General features: G+C 47.8%; 5 protein-coding genes across 5 annotated transcripts; 1 reads left to right on the top strand and 4 right to left on the bottom strand.

Moving 5' to 3' along the window:
* Nucleotides 1-496: 496 nt before the first annotated feature.
* Nucleotides 497-3,178, bottom strand: GLAREA_00722 (RING/U-box; the record flags this gene model as incomplete). Its single annotated transcript, XM_008085480.1, has 1 exon — nt 497-3,178. One exon carries the CDS (start codon nt 3,176-3,178, stop codon nt 497-499), a length of 2,682 nt encoding a protein of 893 aa, XP_008083671.1.
* Nucleotides 3,179-3,542: 364 nt separating this feature from the next.
* GLAREA_00721 (uncharacterized protein) lies at nt 3,543-3,978 on the top strand (the record flags this gene model as incomplete). The annotated part of the gene is made up of 3 exons (XM_008085479.1): nt 3,543-3,614; nt 3,697-3,811; nt 3,875-3,978. 3 exons carry the CDS (start codon nt 3,543-3,545, stop codon nt 3,976-3,978), a joined length of 291 nt encoding a protein of 96 aa, XP_008083670.1.
* Nucleotides 3,979-4,453: 475 nt separating this feature from the next.
* Nucleotides 4,454-5,627, bottom strand: GLAREA_00720 (Thioredoxin-like protein; the record flags this gene model as incomplete). Its single annotated transcript, XM_008085478.1, has 2 exons — nt 4,454-5,043; nt 5,093-5,627. 2 exons carry the CDS (start codon nt 5,625-5,627, stop codon nt 4,454-4,456), a joined length of 1,125 nt encoding a protein of 374 aa, XP_008083669.1.
* Nucleotides 5,628-6,176: 549 nt separating this feature from the next.
* Nucleotides 6,177-8,142, bottom strand: GLAREA_00719 (alpha/beta-Hydrolase; the record flags this gene model as incomplete). The annotated part of the gene is made up of 8 exons (XM_008085477.1): nt 6,177-6,396; nt 6,450-6,653; nt 6,707-6,863; nt 6,922-7,027; nt 7,079-7,166; nt 7,211-7,658; nt 7,709-7,826; nt 7,882-8,142. 8 exons carry the CDS (start codon nt 8,140-8,142, stop codon nt 6,177-6,179), a joined length of 1,602 nt encoding a protein of 533 aa, XP_008083668.1.
* A 1,996-nt stretch (nt 8,143-10,138) lies between these two features.
* GLAREA_00718 (uncharacterized protein) lies at nt 10,139-11,554 on the bottom strand (the record flags this gene model as incomplete). The annotated part of the gene is made up of 1 exon (XM_008085476.1): nt 10,139-11,554. The coding sequence occupies one exon, from the start codon at nt 11,552-11,554 to the stop codon at nt 10,139-10,141; it is 1,416 nt and encodes a 471-aa protein (XP_008083667.1).
* Between the last annotated feature and the right edge of the window lie 89 nt (nt 11,555-11,643).

The raw sequence follows: 11,643 nt of genomic DNA, 5'->3' as shown, positions 1-11,643 counted from the left end.
CGCATGGATCTGTCACAAAAGATTGAGGAATTGGTATACTCAATATCCTGCCCCTGTGCTCAACCTTCGGTTAGATTTTCTGGACAGAATTCACATTCCGTCCACGATATTCTCAAAAATTATCAAAACTGGTAGTTGAGAAACTAGACTATGTTTTTGTTATAATCTGAATAAATTTCCATGATATGTCGTTGTCTGAGTGGAAGAAGCAGAGGATGCCACAGAGACCATGTTGTGCTTGCATACCAGACGTAAGATACAAATACATCAATCTAATAAAACACCCGAGAAAGGATGAAGCACATGCCTGTATAATATAAAGTTGATCTTTAAACGCTAGTATCTAAAAAGCTCCCACAGATAGAGTGAGGGTAGTGATTAGAGTTCAGACAACCGCTCCATCCTTATGAATGATATGTACTATTCCAAGCCACCTAATGATACACCCAAACGCCAACGCTTCAAACATGCAATGCAAACCCCTAATATCCATATCCTACAACGGCGGCAAATTCTCCCTACAAATCGGGCATTGCAGACGGAACCGCATCCAACCCTCCAAACACTGACTATGAAACATATGTCTACAAGGCGTGACCATATACTGTCTCCTCGCCAGCATGCCCGCCACGCCCGTCGCGCCAGCCGCATCTTCGCCAGCCGCAACGACGGGAACCTCGAGGTTCTGCATGCAGATCGCGCAATCAAGACTCATGACCGTGCCTTCCTTCTTCTTGCGGTCTTCCGAGCTGCCGGAGTCGGTGCGTTGAAGGGTGGGTGAGTTCGGGACTTGAACGAGGCCAATAGGTAGACCACCCGCTTCCACGTTGTCTTCGCGGAGGATGGGATGGTAGTCCCAACCTTCCTCTGTCCAACCTTTGGGTATCCCCCATCGAGGACCGAGGATCTCTTGCGCAACGAGCATCCAGACTTGGATCCATACCCAGCCAGCGTAAACGCAGAAAGCTTTCCAGTCCGGATCCGCAAACAGGAAATTGTCTTCGCGCAGGTAGAAATAGGCGAATGGGAGGAGACGGAGGATGGACTGGCCGATAATGAAGCGCCAGAGGAGTGCTTTGCGGCAGTTTCTGATGACGTTGCGTCGAATTTGGGGAACCCAGAAGGAGAGGTAGGTGAGTGAGAGAAGGTGGATGTATGCTGATCTCCAAGGCTTGGACCAAGATGAGGCGGAGGCTGAGACGAAAAGTAGAAATGTAAATGCCATGACGGATTTCACATACAAAGCGCCGAAACTGGATGTCGCCGGCGTTTGGGTTTGTACATTTGCGGGGGTGTTGGTGATAGGGAGAAGTGGTGCAGTTGAAGCAGGAGCAGCTGCTCTATTTTCTTCAATCTCTGCATCGATATCTTGATCCGAAGGGATTATGATAGGTATTTCCGCTTGTGTGCGTGGTGCTTCTGCTCCTCCGACTAGCCCAGGTGAAGTGATCGAGGAAGGTTGGTTTGGTACAGCAGAGATACCAGACGTAGCAACGGCCGTTCCATCTCTCTCTGCTACGACCCTCGCAATCGCAGCTCTAGCAGCTTCTGCAGGACTGACTGTCAGACGAGGCGGCCTGCGAGCCTCTTCAGCTGCTAGTTGAAGACGAAGACGCTCTCTTCGCTCTGGCTCCTGAACATTATATACTGCTCCAACAAACCTGATACCAAGCGCAATTGACATTAGGGCTGCAAATGCAGCTATTAGTGATGAGGGAAAGAGGTTGGGAGCCAGTGTCGAGATAAAGCTCAAAGTAACAAATAAAAATGCATCTCCTGCCAACATCATGGTGACAGTATAAAGACTAACTCTTCCAACAGTTGAAGGTGTAGATGCCTCCTTTGACTGAGCCTTCAAGAGTAAAATCTGGGCGGACATAACCACCGCGAATACCAAAAGCCAATATTCGATGTCATTGAGCCATACTTCTTGCTTCAAACCGACAAGATGCTCGCCATCTGCATGCGAGAAATCTGGTGGTCCTTTCGATTCTAAAATGAACCCGCAATCGGGTGAGAATATGACAGTCGACATTTTCAATTCGGGAGCTGGAGGTATGGGCGCACCATTCGGAAATCTTAATTCTTGTTCAATCTCCCCAATGTACTTTTGCCGGCCGAGGGAGTTCTCGCCCCTTGGTGAAATGGAAGGATACACCACAGGATGAACCTGAGCGTAGACGAGGAATTCACAGTGAGGCGTCGGCATCATTGCATCCCCTTGGCTATCTGGACTCGATGTCCATGGATTACTTGGATCGATCCAAACCGCCTTTTCCATGCGCTCAACTGTTTTCTCTAAAGTCATGTTGAGTAGCTTCTGGCTAGAGGTATAATAACCCGCATTTGTAGCAAGATGTGGCAGACCAAACACACCAGCAAACTTATCACTCGTAGTGGTCATGAGCACAACTCCTGTTCTCGGCCAGTGTACACCATGGACCCTCATCTCCCAACCATCACCACTACTCGTCTCGTCCTGAATCGTCATTGTAGCCCCGACTTCCCTCACCCATGCCGCATTCCTTTTCCCTACAGAAGTATCCCCCAAGTCCAATTCCTCGACGTCTTTCTCATCGATCCTCAGAAGCAATTTTCCCTCCTGCCCAGTGATATTTCGTGTCCAGAACTTCTCATTCGTAAAAGCCCAATCCGTATGAGGACTTATCTCTGTAAGATTTAAATGTCTCGTCAACTGGTCTTTCAGTCCAAGATCTTTCTCGTACCGCACCCACTCGCCCACCACAACACCCGTAATATTATTATAAACCTGTCCCACGAATCCAGGTCCATTCTTCTCCTCTTCGCCCTTAACCCACTCCTTCCTTGAGGCCTTGCTGAATTCATCACAACGCTCTTTCCATGGGCCCAGCCTCCTCCAATTGTAATCGTCCTGGTCTCTAAACCCAGTCAAGTTAACATACCTGCCAGGTTCGTACCCGGGGGTATCATATCCTTTAGGCGCAAAGTCTTGCCATCGCGTACGGTTCAGGACATCGAGTTGCTGTCGCGATCGTGTTATGCGCTCTTGAGCGTAGTCGCGTGCCGATGGGAAGCCTGCTCCCGCGGGTGCTTGATTTCCTGGCCCGTTGAGGAAGAGGAAGAGAATGATTACGAAGAGTAGTCTTCCAGCGAACTCTTGGGAACGCGGGACTTGTTGAAGTGGTTGAGTGTCCATAATTGATTTGGTGCGGAAAGTACAGGCATAGCACAGAAAGACTTCATCGTAGAAGCATAGCTCATAGCATGTCGTTCAGCTTTCGAGCAAATTTCTGATCCTCAAAATGATGTGCTGCTACTTGGCTGGGAGTCGTGTGCTTGCTGGATTATGAGCTCCACATACATCCCGCCCCGCTCCGCTGTTGTCCCAGATCTGGGGTTCGGCCCGGAACGTTAATCCCCCTCGCACCAAGCAAGTGGCGGAACAACGTGCAGCCGCCGTTGAAAGCGCATCAGCCTTGCAGTGCTCCATAGCTATCAATAACATTTGTTTGGGATAATTCTTGAGCACATTTAACAACGTAACCACCACTTGAAACGACATGGCTAGCAACTTGAATGGCGCGCAACCAAACTCGTCTCCTGGCGATCAAAACCGCATGAGCACCAATTCTGTAAGTCGCCGCTGTACTCAAACACAGAGCCACACGATCCCAAATGCGCCAGGAGACTAGCAGGAGCTAATAACTTTTACAGTCGACCGCAGATACCTCCGCGACTGCAGTACCAGAGCTGACGGCCGTAATCGATGATCTTCTAAACCAATTATCCAATAAGTTCGCCGGTGCGTCGAGCGAGATATTTGCGAAGTGTATGTAATTGCCGTTCTCGATTATCTCTTTTATATCGTACACCTGTACTGATCTGGTTGTAGTGGATGAAATGTCACGGCGCCTAGATACCCTCGAGCAGAGTATGCAAGCCAGTAACGAAAGTGCTGGAAGTCGAGACGGAAAGACTAGTCCAACGAAGTCGTGATCAATTTCATAAGCTGCTACGAACGCAGCATCCAAAGCAGGTCATTTCCTGTAGCCTGAAGGGCAGTGAAGGGGCGGAATCAACATGTAGTCTGGATCAGCAGCATTCGTGGCCTTGGAGTTTGGCCTGAATACATCGTGTTCGGACACTAAGTCGTGTATATCATCCGTTCGTTCCTTGGAACTTACAACTGTCGATGGGCGGTGGGCAGCCGGGCAGCCACTGGGGAAGATACGAAGCGAGTCTGCGTATTTTGAGATATCACATGGAAATGCAATAAGGATGGCAAAGGCGTTACGGATTCAGTTAAAAAGGAAATACCACCATATTTACACAAGTACATAAAACAAGGGGGAAAATCGAGAAGCATCATACAAAACTACACAAAACACAACACTAACAGTTCAATCATTTAATTCATTTAATTTAGTCGTGAACCCAAGCTTTCCTAATTCCTATTGTTCATCATTTTAATTTACAATTCAGACTTGCCCAACTTCTCAGCAATGAATCGTCGGAGAATGTTGGTCTTGCTGGTGAACTCATCGAGCTTAGCTGGCGCCAAACCACCCTTCTTGATGATACCATCGAGACGAGCCAGTTCCTTAGCAGCATAACCCTCGCTCTTGCTCAATTTGTCAAAAACACGGACATAGTACTCAGCATACTTGTACTGGGCGCCCTCCTTGAGACCTTGAGCAGCCTTGGTGGCCTCAGCAGCGACCTCAGCAATGCTTGATCCCCCAGTGAATTTGGAAACGATAGAGTCCAAAGCTTCGATAGTTCCGGCGGTGGCATCGAGTCCACCTCCTGGTGTGCGGTGGGTACCGGCCTTCTCGTTCATGAAGCTAACGATATCTTGCTCGGTACGTCCTCCGTTGTATTCGACTGGCTCCTTGCTTCCCTTAGGGAAAAACTTAATGGTTGGGTAAGAGGAGACGCCTTGGTCTTTGGCGGTGGCCTTAGCATTCTCGGCTTCAGCATCGACCTTGGCGATAACAACATTTGGCTCGTTGACGAAATCGGCAGCAGCCTTCTCCCAGACTGGTGCAAGGGTTTTGCAGTCTGTTGGACGTTAGTTTAAATGAATCAACTTAGTTACAGAATAACTTACGTCCACACCAAGGAGCGGTGAAAGCAACCAAAACATCCTTATCACCACCAATAGTGCTCTTGAAAGAAGAATCTGTCAACATCTCAACCTCACTAGGAGCGGCCTTCGCCTTCTTTGCTTTAACGCCAGTCTTCTTGGTAATGAACTCAGTCAAACTCTCCAAATCCCTTCCTCCATTGTAATCCTCAGGCTTATCGCTCTTCCCATCAAAGAACTTAATCGTTGGGAATCCTTGTACACCAAATCTTTTTCCGAGGCTCTTCTCGCTATCGGCATCAACCTTTGCAATTACAACTTGGTCTTTGGCAAAGGCAAAGTTCTGGGCCAATTCTTCGTAGACGGGAGCCAGCGTCTTGCAGTGTCCACACCATGGTGCGAAGAATTCGACGAGTGCTGGCTTGCCCCCGAGAGCGATCTTGTCGAAGTTATCTGGGATTAAATCGATTACTGCGGAATTGCCAGCAGATGTGCCGAATGCGTAGGATGCTGTGGCAAAGGAGGCTGCGAGCGCCAGGCTCTTGAGTAATTGCACCATGTTGTTTTGCTGAGCGAGTACTTGCTAAAATTGAGTGTGAAAGGTCTGTAATTTGATTTAGACAGCGAAGTTCGAGGTGTTTTAAGTCTCCTGGTTGGATTTCAAATCGACCCTGATATGGCCACAGTTTTCACAAAGTATGGGGAGCTATGATGGTGGCGGACCCTTAGCGCCACCCAGACCCGGTCCTTGCCTGCGGCCCCACCCTGAGCAAAGAGCTTGGAAGCAGAAGCTTGGGGGGTCGCAGAATCAAGACGATGATTTAAGAATTTTGGTTTACCACATAGAGCAGTTACTTCTCGAGAATTTTAGTAGCCAGTTCATGGTCTATGAGGCACGATAAATCAATTCACCAAAAAGACGAGCTTCTTCGTTGGTGATCTAACAAGCTAGAATACATCCAGAGTCGCCCACAACTGACATTGATTACTGAACTACTCGTATAAACCAATTTCAGCTCACGTTCAATACGAGAAAAGACAAATGTATGTTCAGGTATCATTCATTATCATATCTATATACATGCGCACTTGTAATGTCTAAGCCAATCTACTTCTTAGGCCACTCAGCCACCCATTTTACGATCTGGGCCACTTGTGCATCAACAACAGCCTGTACACCAGCATTTGCTTGTGCATTTCGGAGTCTTAGGTCGGAGCAGTGGAAACCGCCTGGGATGACGTTGAGAGGATGTTCAGGGGTAGATTGGAGTGGTCCACCTGGTCGGTACTCTGAAGACATTCCAGAGGTCTTCCATGGATCGAATTCACTGAAAGGTATTAGCAGTGCCCGGGAATATGTGGAATCTGAACAAGTACTAACCCATTGGTCCAGATCAAACGAGTGGTCTTCTCTAGCCTCCATCCTTGTGTGTGCTTGTTTACCTGATGTATGTTGTTGTCTGGAGAAATGGCGCTTCCATAGGTGAAGCCATTAACCGTTGGAAAGAACAGAGCACATTGACGTTGCCAATAAGCAGAGTTAACAAGACGAGAGACGATGCTTGGTTTTCCTCGAGGGGCACCGCTACATAAAAGTCAGTGAACCCTTTTTTAGCAATTTCCTTGGTAAAGACTCACTTTTGCCAATAACCGAAAGGTTCGTTGCACAGCATCCATTGCCATTGTAGATCAATGGCGTTTCCGACACTTCTGTCGGTGAAAATCTTATTGGAGGGATTGTAAGTATCCAAGCACTCAACGGTGTTGGCATCCGTATATCCGTAAGATTGGCAGACTGCAATATCATAAATGATTAGTTGCATGGATAAATGGTACTCCAAGAGAAGACTTACAGCCAGGAAGAAGCTTAGCCTTAGTCCACTTGGCATAACCTTCAAGAGCAGTTTGAACGCCCACACCATTTGCATCAGGGGTAACGGCAGCACCAGCAGTCACGTTCTAGACAAAGGTCAGTCAGATCCAGGCCGGGCGGAGCACTTTCGGACATACCTCGATCGCGTCGCAGAACTGGAAGAAGCCGGAATAACCTGTTGTGAAACTGTTGCTCTGCCATAGCCATGGTCCATATTCAAGGGTTCTGATACAATTAGCAGAGCAATAAAACATTGGGAGTATACTTACGCCATGACATCGGCAGGTTGTGCAAGTCCTTGGAGGCCAAACTTAGTCTTCAGTGCGAGCTTTTCGGCCGCACTTCCAGTATTCCACACCTTGTCCATGTAATCAATCACCAGAGAGAGATCTTTACTACAGTTCTTTGGCATCCCCTGTTGGATTGGAGAAAAGTATTGCCAATAGTCATCGATGGCTTGTACTGGCGCACTTGAGGCATGATAGGCCCAAAATGTGCCTGGCGATGTTGATTCGATCCAGGCCGCCAAAGCACCGGAGTAGCTTCCCCCAGAAAACACCCATGGCGCTTTATCCGCATTTGACTTCTTGGTGTCGAATGGAAGCGGGGCTACCTTTGCAAAGTAGACAAAATCGGCAATGGATTGCTCAAGGGTGAGTAGTTGAAGGGTCTCTGAGTTAAGGGTTTGGTATGGCGAAGATTCTCCCCAGAATCGATCTGCAAATTTTATGAGCTTAAACTTGAAGATGGCTTTGAAGAATACCTACGTTCTACCATGATCACGGCGCCCTTGATTTCTTGTGCATAGAGACCGATGACGGTAGCGTTGGTGAGATATGCTCCGTAGTTTGCGGCAGCAATTTCTCCTGGAGTGAACATAACGATCTAACATAATTTAGCACTCTTCTTAATGAGAATGGTAGACAATAGAGCAACTTACAGGTGAGCCTGGTCCATTCCAGAACTCAATGTTCCACCAAAACTTTTGCTTGAAGGTACCCTTGCTTGGGTTCTTGTGATCGAGCAGCTGATCGAAAAAGCCAGAACCCATAGCATCATTCTGGGCGATGATCGTAACAAGACCTGGGTCAATTGCTTCGACTGGAGGAATCAGTCGTCCTAGGTGGACGAATTCGCCATCCAACGCGGTGGCACCAGAAACGAACAGTGCCGCAAAGGCAGAAAAGATAGAGAGCTTCATCCTGGACAAAGTCTACAGAGGGATTGTCGATCTGTAGAATATGGGAAACTCCTCTGAGAATGAGAAATCAACAGACGGAGACCTGAGAAAGAGGAAAAAGAAATGAGGGCACTCCAGGCTACTTATCAACAACTTTTCTGCTCGCGAGACCCATGTTGTCCTGCATGGAAACCCACCTCTGATTAGATTAAGGTAACTCTCTCTGTCGCCCCAGACCACCTACCTTCCCTGGTACAGCGTGAATGCTGTTGTGGGTTGGAGATCCGTGGGAGTTGCGGACGGAGTGCAGATCTAGCACCAGGGTCCAGGCAGATAACCAACCGACTGTCAAACATACGAACCACTAAGCACAAGAGGCCGGAAGTGGAATCGCTGGCGCCGAACGCCATTCCGAAGTCTGGCTGCTGTGTACCTGACTAAAGCACATTGGCTGTGACATGTCGGCCGTTGCCTGTCTGCTGCTCAATGGATAGCAATGTGACCCTGGAGGGAGGCAGTGACTGTTTTTGGGTTGGGACAACAGCTTCGTCCCAGACAACTAACTGCTGGCCGGCCAGCTGCAGCTTCACTTAATCCTCGTGGCCGACGAAACCTTGCCATACATGAGCACGCAGTGGCGAGGGGTATTTGGAAGGCGAAATTGTCGAGTAACGTTCAGAATGGGGTTCTCAAATGGTGATAATTAAGGTGTGGCTTTGAAAAGGGAAGGTGGTTCAACTTGGCGCGATGCGAGGGGGAAGAAATAAACGTTGTGGGGAGCCCGTACCTAGTCGATCCTCTGCATCAGGGGTGCCGAAAGCAGTACCAGAACGTCTAATTGGCCTATCAATCCAACCGAGGAAGCTTTTCTTCCAGAGCTTCCTCATAGAGATAGTAGAGCCAAGACATGTAAAGCTTTTCCTCGAGTAGGTTCACGCCGCCGGTGTGTCGATCATATGCTTATTCACATTATGAGCATCTTCGTACTTAGCTGTTGAGTCCGAGCAGACAATAGCCATTCTTAAAGCCGAATTCTCCGATAGCTTTGTGCGATGAAATGCGATATCCCGAGCTGTACAATCTACAATCTGTTCTATTGGATACTCTGCGTCCAACGGAGAGCATGTACCGTTCAGGCAGACAATATAACTAAATTAAAAGACACATTGCCAAGAGTAAATAAACTATTATGGGAGGTAAGTCGCTGCCTCAAAGTTGTGGCGAACAAAACCTCGCTCGTGACAATGTGGGCTGGATGAATTCAAACTCACTACCCGGAAGCGACGTGTCTGCATCCATAGCGATCTAGAAACCTCAAAATGACGAGGTGTCCTCCTCGACGAGAGCTGGAATTTAACCATTCAAGACTTTTTGTGCGCTTGAGACTCGTTCGAGCTTGGAGTACTATTTTTACTCTCTGTATATCTGTTGTTTGGCTACTCAAGAAGACGATATGACTTCCAAGAGCCATGGCCTCCCAACAAATTCAACCATGGTTTGAGCCCAGTCTGTTGTCTCTCCTCCGCTACTGTTTTCGTCTTCTTACGATTCTTTTTAGAAATTTAATCCTTTCAATTTTGGTTTCTTTTAATTTATCCATCTTGGTCAATCGGCTCATGACCAGGAACCCAATGATAGGAGATCAAAAAATCTGCGATTCTTTTACTTGTCTTTCGCCTTGAGACGTCTTCTCGGGCAGTATCCGCTTTTGTTTGTGGAATGTTATGTCGAAAGACATTTCCAACACAAAGAGGGTCCTAATCCATTTGAACCGCACTATGCGAATCGGAAGTATCGGAGCATCCAATATTGCGAACAGAACAAATCTATAGGAGCTTGGTGTTGCAGTTACTCTCCTCCGTTTCGAATGTCTCGGTGCGGACTGGAAGGCGCAGCCATTTCTCTTTTGTTTGCTGTCTAGCAATCCTAGCCTAGTAGTGGTATGGGGAGCGTTAGAAGTCTCTAGCTGCATATTGAATCCTGTTTCAACCGGCCCTCTCTGCTATACTCCTTGACTTCAATGAACACATTGTAAAGTTGAAAACCCCCTGGTCCATTGCGTGCTGCCCATAATGACAATCAACAGACACAACCCGATGGCAACACTTGCCGATCCATATATATAGGAGTGCTTTCGCCTTAAAGAGCTCAATTCGCTGACCCAAGTGCTGACAGTTGTCAGACAACCACAAAAGCCATCCTCAATCCCTTGCAGTACTTGACATCCAACAACACCTCCTAAGGGCACATGTTGTAAATCATATGACATCCCGATAATAGCGGTTCCAAACATATTGGCCACAAAAGTGCCAAGTGGAAATGAAGGCAGCTTGCTGTTAAGATATATAGACAAATAGAAGCGGCCGAGGCAACCTAATGGTGCAAAGACCAGCGCGAATACAGCTCGACCACGCCATATTTCGGGTGGGCTATCATTTCTATCTGGTGGAAATATAGCAAGGAATATTGCACCAATCCAACAGCCCCATGCGATGAATACCGTTACTCTATCTAGAAATTTACGACCCACAGCAAATGGTATCGTGGGCGTCCATGGTTCTGTTAAAATCGCAAGATGTGCGCCAAAATGAAGCCCCGAGACACAGACTGTAACTGTCACAATGATGACAGCTAGCAGAGCCATGAAGGAGTAGCCTCCGTTTCGGGATACAGTAGATGTAGTCGACGAAGTTACCGGACCATAATCGGCCGGGTGATTGAGAGGAGTCGGAAGTTCGTTTGACATTGCCAGAAAGGTATCTCGTAAAAAGGATGAGAAAGAGGTAAAGCATCCACAAAACCCAGTGGTCAGACCAATATAGAGAGGGATAGTCTTCTTGGTCTTAGCATGATCTTTCTTTGCAGCCGCCAAGTCAATGCCATGACCCTTCCCTGATCCGGCCTCTTCGTCCTCTCTCCTTTTGGCTTCCTCGATCAACTGGTGGTATCTTGGCGTACCCCATTCTTCTTTGAAAAGCATTCGATCCTCACTGAAAAAGCCCATTAAGATACAACCTCCAAGATTTGCCCAGAGTTCACTGAAGACTACCGGCGCACCGGGGTACAAAGTAATTGCTTGCAAGCCCAGCCTAGCAAGAGTACCGAAAAAGGAGAAAAGAATTAGGTATGATATTGTGTACATCTGAGTAGCGAGTCGTGACGCCTTTCCCGAGTGATCTGGCGAATTTCCCTTCTTCGTTGCCCCAGCCATGTTGGTTTGATCTCCATTTTGATCGTTTGCTCCTCTCTCACGGATGTTCTCTTCATTTCTATTCTCTTCGAGCGACCTGTGTGTATAGGCCGCGCTCTCGGATGGGTTTTCCACTGGTGACGTCGCCGCCAACTCATCCAAGTTCGCATAATTGTTTGGGCTCTGGTAGCTATCTTCTTGCTCCTGATTCTCCCTTTGCAACTCAGGATTGCTTGTAGACATCTTGAAGGCAGAATTGGTGACGGAATCCCGTTTGTCCTCAATGTCCCCAATCCAATGGCTAACGATATCGTAGCATGTCTAGATCCGAC

This window comes from Glarea lozoyensis (genome assembly GCF_000409485.1).
Source record: "Glarea lozoyensis ATCC 20868 chromosome Unknown GLAREA3, whole genome shotgun sequence".
NCBI lineage: Eukaryota > Fungi > Ascomycota > Leotiomycetes > Helotiales > Helotiaceae > Glarea > Glarea lozoyensis.
The sequence above is the reverse complement of the archived record's forward strand: the minus strand, read 5'-3'. Positions and strand labels throughout refer to the sequence as shown.